Source organism: Chiloscyllium plagiosum, chromosome 4 (assembly GCF_004010195.1).
Source record: "Chiloscyllium plagiosum isolate BGI_BamShark_2017 chromosome 4, ASM401019v2, whole genome shotgun sequence".
NCBI classification, from domain to species: Eukaryota; Metazoa; Chordata; class Chondrichthyes; order Orectolobiformes; family Hemiscylliidae; genus Chiloscyllium; species Chiloscyllium plagiosum.
In genome coordinates, this window is record NC_057713.1 from 62542305 (window position 1) to 62562177 (window position 19873).

The window sequence follows — 19873 nt, forward strand, 5'->3', positions numbered from 1 at the left end:
AATGTCCTGTACAGCCGCAACATGACCTCCCAACTCCTGTACTCAATACTCTGACCAATAAAGGAAAACATACCAAACGCCGTCTTCACTATCCCATCTACCTGTGACTCCACTTTCAAGAAGCTATGAACCTGCACTCCAAGGTCTCTTTGTTCAGCAACACTCCCTAGGACCTTACCATTAAGTGTATAAGTCCTGCTAAGATTTGCTTTCTCAAGATGCAGCACCTCGCATTTATCTGAATTAAATTGCATCTGCCACTTCTCAGCCCATTGGCCCATCTGGTCCAGATCCTGTTGTAATCTGAGGTAACCCTCTTCACTGTCCACTAGACCTCCAATTTTGGTGTCATCTGCAAACTTACTAACTGTACCTCTTATGCTTGCATCCAAATAATTTATATAAACGACAAAAAGTAGAGGGCCCAGCACCGATCCTTGTGGCACTCCACTGGTCACAGGCCTCCAGTCTGAAAAACAACCCTCCACTACCACCCTCTGTCTTCTACCTTTAAGTCAGTTCTGTATCCAAAAGACTAGTTCTCCCTGTATTCCATGAGATCTAACCTTGCTAATCAGTCTCCCATGGGGAACCTTGTCGAACGCCTTACTGAAGTCCATATAGATCACATCTACTGCTCTGCCCCCACTAATCCTCTTTGTTACTTCTTCAAAAAACTTAATCAAGTTTGTGAGACATGATTTCCCATGCACAAAGCCATGTTGACTATCCCGAATCAGTCTTTGCCTTTCCAAATACATATATATCCTGTCCCTCAGGATGCCCTCCAACAACTTGCCTGCCGCCGAGGTTAGGCTCACCGGTCTATAGTTCCCTGGCTTGTCTTTAACGCCCTTCTTAAACAGTGGCACCAGGTTTGCCAACCTCCAGTCTTCCGGCATCTCACCTGTGACTATCGATGATACAAATATCTCAGCAATAGGCCCAGCAATCAGTTCTCTAGCTTCCTACAGAGTTCTAGGGTACACCTGATCAGAACCTGGGGATTTATCCACCTTTAACCATTTCAAGACATCCAACACTTCCTCCTCAGTAATCTGGACATTTTGCAAGATGTCACCATCTATTTCCCTCCAGTCTATATCTTCCATATCCTTTTCCACAGTAAATACTGACGCAAAATATTCATTTAGTATCTTCCCCATTTTCTGTGGCTCCACACAAAGGCCGCTTTGCTGATCTTTGAGGGGCCCTATTCTCTCCCTAGTTACCCTTTTGTCCTTAATATATTTGTAAAAACCCTTTGGATTCTCCTTAATTGTATTTGCCAACGCTACCTCATGTCCCCGTTTTGCCCTCCTGATTTTCCTCTTAAGTATACTCCTACTTTCTTTATACTCTTCTAGGGATTCACTCGATCTATCCTGTCTATGCTTCCTTCTTTTTCTAATCCTAACCCTCAATTTCTTTAGTCATCCAGCATTCCCTGTAGCTACCAGCCTTCCCTTTCACCCTGACAGGAATATACTTTCTCTGGATTCTTGTTATCTCATTTCTGAAGGCTTCCCATTTTCCAGCTGTCCCTTTACCTGCGAACATCTGCCTCTACTCAGCTTTCGAAAGTTCTTGCCTAATACCATCAAAATTGGCCTTTCTCCAATTTAGAACTTCAACTTTTAGGTCTGGTCTATCCTTTTCCATCACTATTTTAAAACGAATAGAATTATGGTCGCTGGCCCCAAGGTGCTCCCACACTGACACCTCAGTCACCTGCCCTGCCTTCCTCTGTCATGGTTTCGTATAAACTGAGAAGAGCTTAATCAGTGGAATATAATGAATCAAAGTAATTTGTTATGTGGAGATAGAGTCAGAACTCAATTAAAAATTAATTTTTCAATGTCGAATAGAGATTCAATATATTTTCCAGGAAAGTGTACAGGAATTCAATTTGCTTATCACTTGAAGTTTAATTAATAAATGAGTGAGTAAAGAGGAAGATAATCTCAGTGATTTCTCATGATTTCTGCCAGTCAAATAAAGCTAATTTTAGCATATTATGTGTTTGATTGTTGAGGAGCCCTTCTACTAAGCAAATATTTCACGTGAAAAATTAAAATACACTGTGAAATAAAATGTCAGCATTGTATCATTCAGAATTCTCTGCCATTGACTTTTTAATACTTGTTTTAATAGATTGTTCTCTGGAGATATAAATTTTCACAGCTGAAAGGCTCTTCAGATGATGGAAAAAGCAAGATAAAATTTTTATTCCAGAACATTGACACTAAACAAATTGAAGCAAAGGTAATATGGTGTGAAACAAGTGTCGAACCAGACAAACCTGTGTTAATTTTTTAAAAATATGCTGCATTTGTATTTTTTTTGGCATTGCCATATTTTCATCAAATTGAAAATAAAACTGGCTAACTGTCCACATCACAACTGATCGAAGAAAATCAGCTGAACAGTTGAACTTCCCCAAGAGAACATTAATCTGAAACGTACATGTGTTGTTCAATTAGATACTTTGGCATCCTCCAGTGAAGTGATTACAATGCTTGTGTGTTCAGCTGGAGAATGGGTAATTGACGTCTTCAGAGAGCAGGTCACATGGATTTCCATGTGCCCTGTTAATCTAAAATCTATTCAGATTGGCTTCTGGAAATCAGGCCACTGACGTGTGACACAGATTGGATAAATTATATGCAGCAGCAGTAAGTTACTATGGAGAAAGTATTTTTAAAAAAATACTTTGCATAAGAGAATTGTCCCCAATGTGTTTTAGGAAAGGAGCTTTTTAACAATATACTTTGATCATCAAAACTAAAGTATACATTCATAATTCCACTAAAAGCGTTCAGAGATAAACATTCAATCCAAGGGTTTAATTTTACTTGCTTCCTGGAGTTGGGCAGGAAGGGTAGAAGGGTGCATAAAATGGTGACAGAAAGGGTTTGGAGGCAAATGATGCCTTAAATAAAAGCTCATTGTGCAGTTGCTGGAAATCTAAACTAAACATAGAAACTCAGAAGCATCTGTAGAGAGAGAAACCAAGTTAACTGAGCATTTTTCTATCACCATGACATATTCTTGTATTTGGGAATAGCTGTAGCTTCAATGTCCAGAAATGGGCAACTAATTACTCTAGTTAGTTAGTCAATTAATAGCCACTTTACAATGGCATGGTTATTTGCCAATATCATTACTGTGTCCCCTAGGCCCCCACCACTGACAGGTAAACTGAAGGTGGAGGCTGCCGATTTTGGCAGTTTGTGATCACAATTATCTAATATAGATAATCAAACATTTTTCACAATTGTCTGGTTATAAAGTTAGTTAAGAAGTAACAGTTTGAATATGTTAAACATTAGTTAATTAGACAAAGAAAAGTATTCATCCATGACAGCTGGGAATAGTTCACTGATACCAGATGACAACAGGCTGTTACTGTGGCTGTTAGTCTCATTAAAGTTGTAAAGGCAGAGTCCTGCTCTCTAGTTGAGATGTTCGGGAACTGATCCCTGGGTCATTCTCCTCTCTGGACCATCTTCCATCTGGAGAAGACAATCTGAGGCCTGCTGGATGAGGACTGCTGCCCTGATGAGGATGCCCATCTCTTGTAAGAAATTATTGATACCCTATTTCTAAGGGTACACAGCTCAAACAATTGAATGAGTCATTTTGGCCAATGATTATGGAACAACTACTTATAACATTGGATGACTATTGTCCCCTTGCCCACCTCCATTTGAAGGTTAGTTTTCATTCCTTCTGAGAACAGAACCTTCTTATTTTTGAAAACGCTGCGTTCACAATAGGATAATGTGGTGTCCGAGAAGTCTTTTGATTATACAGGTCATTCTGCTATAACACGCATTTCATTAACTTGAATTCATTGTAACATGATTGACAAATTGGGGACACTGTTTCTAAAGTGCAAACTTTTAAAACGTGCTTTGGCTATAATGAGATTACATCGCCAATGCTTTAAGTGCTGTTTCTGAAGCACGATTTTCCTATAACATGGGGTTGCACAAGACATAACCACCACATTATAGAAAAACTACCTGTACTTGGGGAAGATACTCAACTGCTGTAACACAGTTAAAGCGACACAGGATATACGGAAAATGGAAAACTAAAACCCCGCCTGTTTAGAGAGACCTCCGATTTCCAACTGGCCTTCCTTTCTAACTGAAGAAGGAATTCCTCATCAGCAAAAGCTGCCTTCTTTAGCTCTGATGCTGGTTCTGGAGAGTTTGATCACCAGGCTTGCGTCACTGGCCCCAGTGCATGAAAATATGTTCGTATCCATCCTCTTTGGGTATGTCAATATGTAGGCACCGTATTCTTCTCCATCCAATTTCAGCCACCATTTTGGCTTTCTCACTTGACTTCAATTGGGTAACAATCACTGTCATGGCTTCTTAATTCACCACTGATAAAATAATCAGGCACATGGCCTACATATCTGGCAAAACACTGACATTGAAATTCATGTTCTGCATTCCTGATTTGTGTTGTCATTATTTGCATATCTGCCCCTTTTTTGCACATCTTGAAATTATTTTGTTCCACTGTTGATGACCATGCCTGTAACTTTCTCAGCTCTGTTCTGGAATTTCCTCCTTAAACGTCTGTGAATCATTTGTCTCTTTAGAACCCACCTCTAGTCAAGCTTACCATCATGCCTTCTAATGTTTTCTTCTCATAGCTTTGAGTTCATTTTTGTTGAATCAGAACTCTGTAAAGTACATTGGAATGCTTTGAACACTAATGACACCATATAAATGAAAGCTGCTGTTATTGTTATTAGTTTCCATGTACAATGCAGTTATCGGTCAGCAATCACTGTGAAGGCATAAGCCAGACCTGGATCAGTGTGTATTTTTAAGGTTATCAAAGAACAAAGATCAATACAGCACAGGACCAACCTCCTTCCTATGCCGACAAAGTTTTACCCTTCCATACAAAAACGGTTCGTACTACAGGTTCCATCTCCCTCCATTCCTTTCCTATTCATGTATACATCCAGGTGCTTCTTGAATGCTGCTGTTGTATCTGCTTCCACCACCTCCTCTCGCAGCGTATTCCAGGCACTCACGCAATTGGTGTGAAAAACATGCCTTGCACATCTCTTCTAAACATCCACCTGCACCTTTAGGCTGTGTCCCCTAGTACTTAACCCCTCCACCCTGGGCAAAGCCTCGTACTTTCCACTCTGTCCATTGCCATTCATAATCTTATAAACTTCTCTCAGGTCACCCCTCAACCTCCTGTATTCCCGTGAAAACAAACCCAGTCTATCCATCTTTTCTTCTTAGCTAAAATCCCTCATACCAGGCAACATCCTGGTAAACCTCTGTATCCTTTCCAAAGCATTCACATCCTTCTGGTAATGTGGTTACCAGAACTGTACAATATTCCAAGTGTGGCCTAACTAAAGTTCTATAAAGCTGTACCATTACTTGCCTATCATTATACTTAGTGCCCCTTCCATTGAAGGCAAACATGCCATAAGCCTTTTTTTTACTACCATATCCATGTGTGCTGCCACCTTCAGTAATCTGTGGACTGAATCCTTCTGCACATTAGTACTCCGCAGGATTCTGTCATTCACTGTATAATTCCTACCTGTACCTAACCTTCAAAAATGCTATACCTCAAATTTGTCTGCACTAAACTCCATCTGCCAATTTTGTGCCCATTCCTCCAACTGCTCTATCTTCTGCTGTATCTTCTGACAATCCTCTTCATTATCCGCAACTCCACCGATCTGTGTATTCTTCACAAACTAATTAGACCCACCTCGTTTTCCTCAAAATCATCTATGTAGATCATGAAGAGAAGAGTCTCAGCACTGATCCCTATAGAACAGTACAAGCCACAACTGTCCATTCTGAAAACAATCCTTCCACCACTACCCTCTGTCCCCTTTAACTAAGCCAGTTCTGTATCCAACTTGCCAGCTCATTATTCCATGTGACTTCACCTTTTGTACCAACCTGTTATGATGCGCCTTGTCGAAGGCAAGATCTTAAACTAAAAGAAGTGGCAAAAATACTTTCATTTTATGAGGAGCAGAGCAGCTATTCAACTGGCACAGAAATGAAAGTTAGGAAAAAAACTGTCAATCCTCATCCAGTCCTTCCTCCCATTATGTGAGAGAACTGTAACAACTATCCCACTGAATCTGAACGTTGTAATAGCAGTTTGGCCTCGATAATGTTATGCAAGTCCAATTTTCCCCTAAAGAAGGAATCCATTGTTGTGTCTACATAAGTACCACTGACGTGTTTTGAAGGTTAAATTTATAATGTGTGGGATTATGAGAGTTGGGGACAAAGTTTCGCAAGTGGCGCGGTTAAAGTATGTGAAAATCAGAAATCGCAATTATGCATTTTTATCAATAGTGTCTCCTTATTTTTAATGCAGGAGCTGGAATTTTCCAACCTTTTCGCAGTACTGCATTGTATACACTCCTTTTTTGCTGCTAAAGTTGCTTGCATGGATCCTCTCTACGTTGGAAGCCAGCCTGTTGTTGGGAAGGCCAAGTATAGTAACTGACAGACTCCTTTCTATTCAGTTGGAAAGAATTGTTGCTGCTCTGCTAAAGATAAATATTTAACATGGCGTATCTTTGATGGGTTTCGATAACATGCTTCCAGCTCAGGAGAAAAGTTGTCAGCTTTCATTCTTCTCTTGTCCCATGTTTTCCAAACAGTCACTGATGAGTTGAACTAAAACATCAAGAGTTTACAGATATGGTAGCTTTTCTCATTTTAGTGCTGAAATTTTGTCATGAACTACAATCAAATATTATTGTGAGATACTTCCTGAATGAGGAGTATCACTGATGAACTTAATGTACAAAAGATTTCTTACTGAAGATGTCTCTGTGAAAGCACCCTTCAATTCAATGTGCTTCTGCTTTCCAAAGATGGAAATTTTTATGAACTTACAAGACGTTTAAGTGACATGAAAATGTGCTTTATCCAAGGTAGAGATGAGGAATATGATGATTAGAAATTATGATTCAAATGGGCAAAGCAGGTCATTTTTATGTGAAATAATTTTTGTAGTGGAAATGCCCTTATTTTTACAATAAGCCCTGAGTGTTTACTTTTTCCATGTTAAGCTTCTGAACTATATAAATATGAGCTCATGAGCAAGATAACACAAATTAATTCATTGTGATTGGTAAAAATAACAATAATAATTCATTCTTCTGTGAGCTATATACACATGCCGTGCAGACTGAGCTAACATTTCTCTGTTATGACCACCATTAGCTATGTATAATGCAATTTTAATTCCTTAAAAATATACCTATAAATTGCATATTCCTCTGTACATTTTGAAGTACAACGTTCTATAAAAACTCCTGATGAAATTTTAACAATATGAGCTGGTTTTTAAAAGAAAATCATCATAGTCATACTAATAACTATACATCCAATATGTCTTCAAAGATCCTTTAAACAATTCATGTAAATCATTCATTGTAAAGTTTTTATAATCATTTTTTGGAAAAATTGATGGCAGACAAATTTCACAGGCTCTTAGCTGTGCCAACATTACGTAATATGATTCCACTATGTAAGTGGACAAATTAAAAACATTTTTTGCATGTGTTTTGTTAATCTTGTCAAAGTGCAAAGGTTCATTTCACAAATTGCCAACACATCTGTTGTGATATCTTCTAACATAGGTTTTACATTAGAAAATCACAGAAGTGGACTGGAACATCACCAAGTAGTAGACCAGTATGTCACAAGGTGAAAAGGGTTTTTCAAACTTATTTGCATTTTTGGCTTTTTTTCTGCTTTTGGCTTTTTATTCAATATTGTTAGGCATTATTATGTTTAAAGAGGAAATCCTAATAGATCTATGGCACAATATTCCATGTTTTTTATAAATGTCTTTATTGTGTGTATATAAGACAAAAGTAAGCACTACAAACTTAATATGATAACTTATGTTGTGCTGTGAATTCAGTTCTACATTTTACTTCCTTCCAAGAGTTCACTTGTATAATCTCGAAGGTTCATTCACTTATCCAGACACCAAAACCAAAAGTCATGCCGTAGCCCTCTGGAAATTTCTTGAATTCATAGAAGTCCAGCTGTTTCTTGAGGCACTAATTTAATGGGAATCCTACATTAGCTATTGACCAACAAATCCTCTGGTCTTCTTTAAAGACCTCAAGTCATGACTGTGGACTTTCATTCCTTGTAATAAAAGCAAACTAATGCAGTTGCTGGAAATCTGCAACAAGCCCAAAACATGCTGGAGAAACTCAGCAGGTTTTGCAGCATCTGTGGAGAAAGAGACAAGAGTTAATGTTTCAATCCAATATGACTTCATCAAACCCGTTCTAAAGACGAGTCATGTCAGATTCAAAATGTTTTCACTGCTTCTCTCTCCACCAATGCTGCCAAACTTTCTCCAGTGTTTTCTGTGTTGTCTAAGGTCCTAATTGTGGCTTTGTATATTCATGCAAGTTTTTTTTTCTTCCAGTCTATTACAAAAGTATCTGTATTGCTGTTTCTAATCTAGTTTTACAAATTGAAAAGCATTAAACCACGTAAGGATTATTGTAGGTTTCTTCCACCAGCTGCAAGTTGGAGCAAATCATCCAGTTGCTTTTCTCTCACGAAATCCAATTGATTGAGCCATCCAAGTGATGAGCAATGATTTTAGTATTTTCTTAGCTGACGTGCAAACTTAACTGGCAAACATCTCCTATAATATTTTTAAATCTGGTGGTGTGAAATCTTTGCCTCGATAATGCTTGTATGTTCCCCAATCTGAACTGCCTGCTTCTATCAGCAACACAAATCAATACATTAATCAAAATAACCTTCTAAACAAGAATCCACCCTGAATTGAGTGGCAACATGCTACAGTGGTATTGTCCCTATCTGTAACCCAGGAGGTCTGGTTCAAATCAGACTTGTGTCAGAGGTGATTGTAAAATAGCTGAACCAGTTGATTAAAAACTCTGGGTTCTTAAGTACAGTAGCTGTGTCTCTACCTCTGGCACACAAGGTTCAAGTCCTATCTACTCCAAAGGTGTGTCATAAGATGTCAAAACAGATTTATTAGAAAATAACTCCACCCTGAATCTGTTTGGCTCGGTAACGTCCTTTGGGTCAATTCAAGCAGAAATACAAAATATTATTTACCTTGAATATAATTTGTTGATTCTACAATGAATATAAATAATTTATATTATAACTGAGCTATGACCCAATCTCTCACCTTGTTTTTTGGAGATGTCCAGAATTCTATCATACATTATTTAGTTTATATCTTCTGTCAACTCTGACCTTGTAAGATAAACACAGTTAGTTTTAAGGGTCATAAAATGTCAGGTTTATTTGAATTATATTTACTTCAGGGATACTCAATCAGTTGCTCCATTTATCTACAGTTAAAAGTTTAACCAAAAATTATATTCGAAAACATACGATCTATGAACTAGATATTTGCAGCACTTTGAATTATTTGTTTAAGTGACCTCTTGTTCTTCTGCAATGAATACTCCTTCTTGTAAATAACTTCTTTTTCACAGAAATCAGTTGAATCATCTCTTTTTACTTCCTTTAACCTGGCACCATTGGCCATCATATTTTCCATGCCATGTGCATTATAAAAGCTTTTCCTTAAGGCCTCAGTCAATTCTGAGATAGTTAAAGGTCAAAATCTAAGCAATACAAATGTGAAATCAAAACAAAAGTATTGTATCTGTCTCCAAATGTATCTCTACAACTGTTTTGCAGGTTGGTGACACGCATATGAAAGGAACATCACTGGCAAAATGGACTGCTGTTCATTGAGTTGCAGAGCTCTATTTGACACAAACTGCTTCTTTCAGACAGCAGCTGGAATCTCTCATCTTTCCATTTTAGTTTTTTTTTGTGTGGTACATTTTCATGTTTGAGAATGAATTAGACTGAGCCTCCAGCCTCTCATCGCATCTTTCCACCTTCATCTAATTTCTGTGGTGTCATAAAACACACTTACTCTGCAAGTAGTTTCCGTCATTTTTGTGAAATCTCAGCAACATTTTCACCATTTTCCTGGGCAGCTCATGCTGAATTTAATTTATCTATTATCCTTTCACTGCATCTCAGCTAATGTCCTGAACCACAGGAGATGTATGAGATCAACATACTTCACATTTTATACCCAAAAGGGATTAAACTATCATTTTTATTAGGTTCATAGTCCAGTATTTTGATAATTTTGCAAGGGTATTAGTCTAAAATGCTCTTTGATTTTTAGAAAATGTTTTCACTCCCATTTTCTTTTGAGTATTCATGTTTTGGTACTTAACAGGAAGACACTGCTTTGTCATTATTTTTATTGTTATTGAATTCACAGTGCTCAGACAGCATTGAATTAACCTTTTATTTCAGTTATATTGTAAAGTTTGTTGCAGTTAATGGACAAGAGTTCTTCAATCAATAGATTGAGTGGAGCATTAATGATATTGGCTTTCAGAAGACAAAATAGCTTTGGTGCTATACTCATGACTTATCAAAAGAGTAAGGAAGCTTTTAGGTGATTCTCAGAAGAATGAGTCAAAATTAATTTATAGTGGAATAGAATTATAAAATGTTGCCAGATCTTGTAAACCTCAATTCTTTTTCAGTATTGCCACATGTCAGATCTCAATGTCAGTATCAGAATATCTACAGACTGAAGAGATGATGACAGTTGTAAACTGAGCCTTTGATCTGTACAGATGATGAATATTTGTATGTTTTTATAGTGCACTATAAGCAATCAAAATTAAACAAAATGAGATCAGATTGGGCCAAGCTTGTTTCAATATTATGGTTCATAATTTTTCAAACAGTTGTGTGTTGGCTTTGAATCATCCAAAATACAATTAGTCCCTTCAGAAAATTGATTGATTTCCTTAATTTACATAGGAATTCAAGACTTTTCAGGGTAAGCAGGGTAAGAAGATGATATTTTTACCAAGATGGGGGTTGAGGAGGCAAGAACATGTTACAGAAACTTAGCAAGTTTGGCAGCATCTGTGGAAAGAAACAAAATTATTATTAAGTCCAGTATGATTCTCTATCCATTCTGTACACAGGCACTGAGTTTCTCCAGCATTCTCTGATTTTATTTCAAATCACCAACATCTGCAGTCCTTTGCTTTTATTTTCTGGAGAGAGGGCTGATGGAAGTTAAGAAAAAAGGAGGGAAAGAGATGTGAAAAGGTGAGAAGACCAAGGTCAAGGCTGAAGAGGAACTCTGGAAATAGATGTGAAGGAACAAGTCAGGACAGTAGAAGTGGGAATATGGTGTGGAGGGAGATAAGAATGTGGTCAGGGGGTCGGTTTAGATAATACTTTCATTTAGAGGAAAGATGGTTGTTGGGTAATTTTCTTTGTAGCAATAGTCCTGGAAAACTCCTTTCCAGTACTGCGTGAAAATGAATGTACTCATCAAACTGGAGCTCCATTTTGAGGTTTAAAAGATGAGTTGCATCAGCTGGATTGTTCACAAGTTTTAGTCATTTTTCTTTCAGGGAATTTCCAGCAGCTGTCAAGTGGGGAAGGGTCAGATGGAATGGGAAGAACAAGGAGTCCTCTTCCTGGAGGAGTTGTGGATAATTTTCTCACCAACAAGCTTGTGGGGATAAGGATGTTTCCATCATCCATTTTCTCCTCAACAGCAGGAGGAGAGAAATCTAGTGGCTTATTTCATATCATCATCATCATCATCAAAAGGTGCGCCTGAGCAAAATGGCTGAAAGACAGAGGCAACTTTCTCCTCAGTAGGATGGAGCAATGTGTAATGTTCTCTTGGTTGTAAAGATGTCAGTGCTTCATCATTATTTGACATTGACTGGGCCGGTGGGAACATCTGGCCTTAATAGGGGTTGCAGCAATTTTCTTTTGAATTTCATGGAATGGACCTTGTTCTAACTAGGGTAAGTTTCCTTCATAATTTTTAAGTTTGCTGTAAACTACAAGTTCAAATGAGCTATGTGTCAGAATGATTGATTTGTTCAAGGGACTTCATCAGCTTATATGTTATAAAATGTTTCACTTTTATAATTTCACAAGCATACTCTCCAATGTAATACCAGGCTTTTTCTTTTGTTATGACTTGATCCCAGACAAGATTCCCTAATTCATTAAGAATCCAGACAGATACCTCAAATTATTAGGCTCCCAGGGGAGAAGGGTGGATTTGTTCCCTTTCTTTACTCACTTATCCTCTTAATTTGATAAATCAAGGATCACTTCCCATGTGTATGAAAAGGTTCCCTTTTACCAGGCTCAAATTAACTTACAGGCTGAACTTGAGTTTTTTGTTCGCACAGTCCAAGTTGAATTTCTTTTTTGGAGCACTTTTTCCACAAGGCCTAGTGAGTTTTTTCTCCCTATCTTACCAAACTTACCATATCAATTATCTTCCCTACATACATGGTGTCTCTCATGTCTGATTTCCATCCCATCTCACCATGCACCAGTCCCAGATCAGATATCTTCCCAGCAGCTCTTGCACTCATGCTTTCTAAAGTGCCGCTGTGTACTGGACAAGTAATGACAATCTGGCATTGCCTCTCCCCAGCAACACCGTGTCTCAGCAGCCATGAGGCATGCTGCCCATGGCACATATCTGCAATGGCCTAACACTCTCTTCCACATACAGCCCCATTCTCTCATCCTATTTGCTGTATAAACACCAGGCTCCACACTTAAACTGTCTGTAGATACATTCCACCTGAGCACCCTCTTAAACCAGGGCTACCTTGTCCCTGATGCACCTTGTCATGCGCAGTAATTGCACATCAAATACAAGCAAGCAATCACATAAATACAAGCACAAATATGAGCTTTTATTTACAGATAGGAAGAGGGAGTAAAAATGGAGCCAACAGCAGCTGAACTTTACCCTTAGAATGCCAACCAGATTTGGGCATCGTGACATAAATATGGAACACCTTCTCCCAATAAAAGATAATCAATGAGCTTCTGGTTGGTGTGTAGCACCCAGCAGAGCTGAACTCTGACATGGATATCGACTGCTTTCTCCACCTTAATGTCATTCCTCCTCCTTGGAAGACTGCTTCCATTTCCCCAGTTCTTCTGCATCTGGGACATTGCCTCATTGCCTGCTCCAATTGTGCAGACCACAACATGCCTGGATGATGCAGCAAACTCTATCCAACCTATGCAGGAGGGCTGATGACCTCAGTCACTATGCTGATACATTTGTGCTGTATATCTGAGAGTGCCCACACAGTTTACCCATCATTCTGTGAAAGATGCCAATTGTGCAGAAGTTCAGCGCTGCAATGAACTGTTCAACTATTGGGAGAAGGTGGCCAACTGCAAGCTTCAGTTTCTCCTCCACTAGTTGCATCACATGCTAATGGAATGGAGTCAAGTCAAAGAACGCTGGTCCTCCTGCGGGCACAACACAGCCTGGCCAGCATTGCAACTGTGACCTCCACCTGAGATGTGTGCTTCTCTTGCACCACAAAGGGCTGATGCTGCCTCCTGGGCTTGTTGGCCATCGTCCTCCTGCATATGCCCTTACCTTCTTAGGTCGGCAGCTGCTGTAACCGACAAGCCACTAGTGGCAGGGCCCATCATTCTTGGTGAAAATGACCTAAGTCACACTCAAAGAGCAAAAGAGTTCTTTGATCTCAGAACAGTCATCAGCGGTGAACATTGCTGATGAGGTTTAGACTTTACACACAGTGAGACAGACAGGACACAGATAATGGAGACACATCTGTATAAGACATGTACATTGCACTTCAGCATGCGCAGTCACTTACTGAAGGTAAGTCACACTGGCTAAGTAACTGCTACATGTCAGTGAAAAGCAGCTGCTGTGACACAGCACCACCCTCCGAACCTTACACCCACATCAAACACTGAACTTCATACTGCATTTCACATAGACAATCATTATCCTTACATGATAGATCAAGGCACTTTGAAGTGGAACTAATAGCAGTTTCCTTTCAACCATCATTGACCTTTTGTACCTGCATTAGTATTAAATTCAACTTTATTAAGATGTGTGGGTTCAATTTGCAAGCACTAATTGCATAGCAAAAATTAGCCTTGACCAGCATCTAATCTCTAAGCATCTTCACTCTGAATGTATATGAAATGATTTTTAAAAATTATAGCTACATATTGTAAATGACTGGTTCCTCATTTTGTTCCAATATCGAGGTGTCCAGCAAATGTGGATCCCATACTTTTGGCCATCAGACTGATACTGACTCTACCCATCCTGAGCATATCCCCAACATTTTCCAGGAGTTTTTTGCATTGAGAGAAGGGAAAAACATGTCTGGGAATCAGCTTGCATTGGACCCCATTAGCACCAGGCCCTTCTTGGTCACCAGGTAACACCACCCCCTCCCCCAAGTACCTGAATATCCCCTATTACCTCACACAGTCCTACCATCCTATTGCAACACATAGGGAGAATGTGGAGGCTCGCCACTTTGAACTTCACCTCCAACTGTCCTCTCTGCCCTTTGAACTTTGACATTGCATTTTGCTGGTGCTACCCTACTCCTTTTCACTTGTCTTGCAGATATCGCTGTAGTGATCACAACCAATAACCCCATTCCATAGTCCACCATACCCTCCAATCCAAACTGCCCCCATCCAAACTTGAGCTTCCCCACCTCCCCTGTCACTGTGCTTATTTGAACTGTCATAAACACATTTACTTTCCCTCCTCCACCCATTTTGCTATTGAACCCCAGCTGCCTCTAAATATCCAACCCAAACCCTCCTGGAAGAGTGATGAATGGAACCCCAGGATTGCATTGTCACCAGACGCCTGACTAACTTCAATGACTAGCCAACTCCAGATATGACTGACCAGATTCCAACTGTTATTTTTGCAGCTTCTTGAATAGCAATGTGAAATTCCCTGACTGCTGGTGCTGGCCCTATAGGACAGACAGCTATGTACTTCCTGAATAGTACTGGGACAGATCTGACTGTGTGCCTGCCAAACACATGACTGACTGTGTCAAAATCCCTGTGCTATATGTGGAGTATGCCTGTGACTGACAGTACTGGGACTACCTGACCAAGTGCAGTCCATTTGACTGTGCTGATGACTAATCTCCATCAGTTTCTAACATGGCTACTTGGATGCATAATTGTGTGTTATCTTTGCAAGGAGTTGGCACATGCTATTGTTTTTTCAGTGCAACATTCACCAAGATGTTCCGCACCTCTTGAAAACCTTTCAATACTGACAAGCATGACAGCGAGCCTGTGTGTATGTGTTGTGTATACGCTAAACAGTGCCTTAAAATGGCAGTAATGAAAGCCAACGTCTCTGGCTGAGCAAAGCTTGGCATGGATAGTGCAAGCATGTAGGGAGGTGAAAAATGAGCAAGTGCTAAGAGCAAGAGCTTATGAACTGTGCTCTCATATTTTGTTGCCTCCTGTCAACGTGGAGGCCATTCAGAATAAAAGTTGGGCTGAATTTGCCAGATCGACAGCAATGTGGTTGACTATTGACTCTCCTCTGGACAGTTAGGGATGAGCAATAATGCTGGTCCAGCAAACAACATCCATACGCCATGAGCAGTTTTATCAAATCTCAAACCTGTCTAACTCTGCTTTAAATCTTTTTTAATCTTCCGGCAACATTACAATTGGTTTCCACATGCAAATTATTTAAAAGGTAGTATTACCAGACCATAGGGCTGCTCTTTCATTCGGTAGATGACTGGGAGTGGTTTAACCTGAGGGTCAATACAACTTCAGGTGAGGGTAGAGGTTGAAAAGGAGAGCCTTTTGTTGTGACCTCAGTGAGTGCAGGAACTGAACCCAAGCTTGTTGGCATCACTCCGCATTGCAAACCAGCCATCTAGCTATCGACTGTCAAATTAGTTATATTGATTATGAACAACTGGGAACCTAGCACTGTTACTTGCAATATCTCACTGGTAGCAAGCTGCCATCCTGCAAATTGCCCATTTGTTTCTACTGCCTGCTTCGATCTATTAACCAATTCTCAATCCACATTACAATGCATCACCACAGTGCTTCTTCACAAGCAGATCTGGCTGCAGGAGGTGGCCAAATCAGCTGACATGTACCCCCAAGCATGCAGCCACATCCCTCAGCACTGCATTTCACTTATCTGCAGGTAGCTGTAATACCTTTGGTAAATGCTCTTTCAGTCGACTGCTTGATGACACTGAAGACCCTTGACGCATTCTTTGTTCATCCACAGCTGCAGCCTCCTGAACCTTGTATCTCTAATCCTGTACGAATTATTCATCTCCTCCACCTTTATATTAACCTTAGTAAGGCTAACTCAGCTGCTGGGTTAAGGTGTTCTCACATCTGACATGGAAGTACTGATCTGTGAAGAAATATCAGGAATGATAATGTATGTTTTCATTTGAAATCTTGACCTTTTCAGTCTATCCTTGGGCTGTTGTGAGGCTGTTCACAACTTCAGTGAAAGCTTGCCCTATGGCTGCTCTACATTGTGGGCTGCATCCTTCATGATTCTGATTGGTTTTCCTCTTCCCAGTGCTGACTTCTGTAGTCTTGATCTTTACATTGCTATCCATGTATGAGGCAATTAGTTCAATCTAACTCTTGGTGGCCTTTATTATCCCTACAATAGTGCCATACAACCTTGAAATCCATGGTTTCCATCACTGCTTCATTCCTGTGTCTTTAACTGGCTTATACATGAGCCTGTGAATGCTCCTGCTGAATGTGAAATAAACTTAACAGCACATCACTACTCATAGCAATTCTTGGCTGCCTTTCCTGTCAAAGTTTAATAAAAAAACAGGAGATGGTTGGGATATTGGTGTTTAGAGTTATAGGAGCTTATTTGCCTACATTCTGCATTAAGTGTTTCCCTTCGATGCAGACCTAATTGAGTGCTCGCATAATAGCATTTTTCAAATTCTGTTTTGATTCCCTTGGTTGCATATATATGCACTGTAAGAGCCCCTACCATTTGTACCAAACATTTTCTAAGAGACCTCATTTTTTAAACAGATCGAGAGAAAGATGGTAATTGTAAACTTTTTGTCATACCACCTCAAACACATGTTTTCTCCGTCATTGTAAGTGGACTTTTCCTTTCCTATGGTGTTCCTTTTCCAAAATTCATTCCGGATTCAGCCTTCACTGACTGGGGCAACATTTATTGTCTGTCCCTAATGATCCGCCTTCTTGAATCACTGCAGTCCATATTCTTTGAGGAGAAAGTGAGGTCTGCAGATGCTGGAGATCAGAGATGGAAATGTGTTGCTGGAAAAGCGCAGCAGGTCAGGCAGCATCTAGGGAACAGGAGAATCGACGTTTCGGGCATTAGCCCTTCCTGAAGAAGGGCTAATGCCCAAAACGTCGATTCTCCTGTTCCCTAGATGCTGCCTGACCTGCTGCGCTTTTCCAGCAACACATTTCCATCGCAGTCCATATTCTGTAAGAAGACCCTAAATGCTGTTAGAAAGGGCATTCCAGGATTTTGGCACAGTGACAATTAAAGAACACTGGTATACCTGCAATTTGGGATAGAGTGGCATGGAAGGGAACTTGCAGATGGTGGTGTTCCCATGCATCTACCTCTCCTGTCATGGTCTTATAACATCACCTTTCAGCCTTAAGGAAACTTTTTTTTATTGTCATAGAGAGTTGTGAGTCTTTGGAATTCCCTTCCTCAAAAGGCAGTGAATGCAGAACCTTTAAATATTTTTAAGGCTGAGGTAGATAGACTCTTGATTAACAATTGGATGAAACATTATTGTGGATCTGCAGGAATGTAGAATTGAGTTTATAATCAGATCAGCCATGGTCTTATTGATTGGCAGAGTAGACTGGGTGGGCAGGGTGGCCTACTTTTGTTCCATGTTCATATTTTGTATAACAAGGGGGAGGAGGTAGAGGAAGATGGAATAGTCAACTATGACAGGGGTTGCTGCCAGGTCAAGAAGATAAGAAGGAATTTACCTTTGTACAGGCTCTCATTTATCATTTGCTTTTTTGATCAGAGTCACTTTAGTACTTTAGAAAAGTGGAAAGTTGACTGAGGGATTCAGTGCAGAATTCTGGGCAAGATAGGTACAAATTTGGGAGGCAACAGTACAATCAACATAGAAAAACAGAAATGCTGAAGAAACTTGGTAGATCTAGCAGCATGTGTGGAGAGAAAATAGAGTTAAAGTTTCAAAACGTTAACACTACTTTCTCTCCATAGATGCTGCCAGACCCACTGAGATTTTCCATAGATTTCTGTTTTTGTTTCAGATTTCCAGCATCTGTAGTTCTTTGTTTTATTTTAATATCTTAATGGACTTTTGTGAGGAAAGTTTGAAGCTGGTACAGCAGTTTGCATGAAAGACGTTCCAGGAATTGTTTTTTTTTGATGAGAGGAATGATGACTGTACACTTGAAGGAGAGACAAGCAGTTGCTGAGAATGGGAAGCTGTTATATTAACCAACACAGACACCAAGAAGAGAAGTTGGATGCCTATTGTTTAACAGGAAAAGAATTGAGGGTGCAGGAATTGGGCAACTGTTCACTCTAATTCACGCAACAATTCACATTGTTCTTTGTTGTTAATGTTGTCAGGTGATATGTTCCTTTAGTTTACTTTTTTTTCCTTTGTGGATTGGTGATTATTAATCTCAGCAGCTCCCAAGGTTATACACAATTCCAAGTCAGGTTTAGTCAATATTACACTGCAAGTATTCCTAGGGGCATAATGCCCCATGACTATTCTGACTTTCCAATTTTCTCAGTATCATTGAAAAACTTATTTAAATATAATGTTTTTCACAGCCTCACTATATCTCTCAAAGTGCTTTACAACCAGAGAAGTACTTCTGAAGTGTTAGACACCATTATCACGCATGTCACTGCTTAGAAATGCCCTGCACTACTTAGTACAGCACCACATAAAAAGCCAACCACTGCCTCAGTTTAATATCTTAAAAGCAGCACATCCAACAGTTCAGTGCTCCCTTAGTACTGAACTGCAGTGTAAAGCAATTACCGATATTGAAGGAAACAATATTCACACCATATGTGTAATTATAAAAGTCCCACATTTAATTAGGATGAGAAATGATGAAATTGGTATTTTGTTTTCACAGATGTGTGCATTAGTGGCAAGGCAAGCATTTGTTACCCATCCCTAATTACCCTTGATCTTAGTAACTTGCTAGATGATTTCCAAAGGTACATAAGAGTCAAAAATATAGACCAGTCCAGTGATATCAGTGAACCAGAATAATTACACCACCATAAATATGAACTCAAGCAAGTCAATAAGAAGTTTCACCATTTCACCTTTTAGGTTTTCATTTGAAAGGTTAGGCCAAATTCCCATTTAAACCCAATGTTCACAATATTTAGCAGTCAGTGAGAATGGCAGCAGGCCAGAACTGGATCAGCTAGATGCTCTTTGGCAAGGAGGATGACATCTTGGAAACACTGACAGAGTTGGAGGAAAATCTGGGTCCCAAGATTTTCTCTGACGCCAATCGGAGCACTTTAGCCTCTCTTGTGCCACAAGGAAGCAAGATTATTCTGAAAGACGTGTTCCTATCCTCCTGCCTCTCCTTTGGGCTTTCTACTCCTTAGCATTAGGCTTCTTTGGTATGTTATAACACACTGTGGATTTGACAATGGTTTTGAATCTGAATGAAGCCTCACATAAAAAGATTGAAACTCCCCCCAGCTGACTAAAAGCCACCTGCTAAAATGGTTCATGGTGTGAGGTCAAATAGTTCCAGGTCAGAGGTAGAAGCGAGGTTGTGACATTGGAAATCAGGGGGATTTTGGAGTAGTGCAAAGATTCCAACCTCCCATATGCAGTGTCATCATGACACATTGAGATAGGGACCATGAGGGC

The 19873-nt window shown here is 39.7% G+C and overlaps 1 protein-coding gene across 6 annotated transcripts in view; it reads left to right on the forward strand.

The window, feature by feature from the left end:
• sntg1 (syntrophin, gamma 1) overlaps positions 1-10776 on the forward strand; it is a 517427-nt gene extending 506651 nt beyond the window's left edge. For 5 of the 6 annotated variants that reach the window (XM_043688307.1, XM_043688306.1, XM_043688308.1 and 2 more), the window contains 2 exons: positions 2155-2265; positions 6397-10776. In XM_043688307.1, the coding sequence (XP_043544242.1) occupies positions 2155-2265; positions 6397-6528 (243 nt within the window). In that variant the 3' untranslated portion in view covers positions 6529-10776. The remainder of the gene's footprint in view (positions 1-2154; positions 2266-6396) is intronic. The other variant, XR_006311406.1, reaches the window with a different exon arrangement.
• Positions 10777-19873: the final 9097 nt, after the last annotated feature.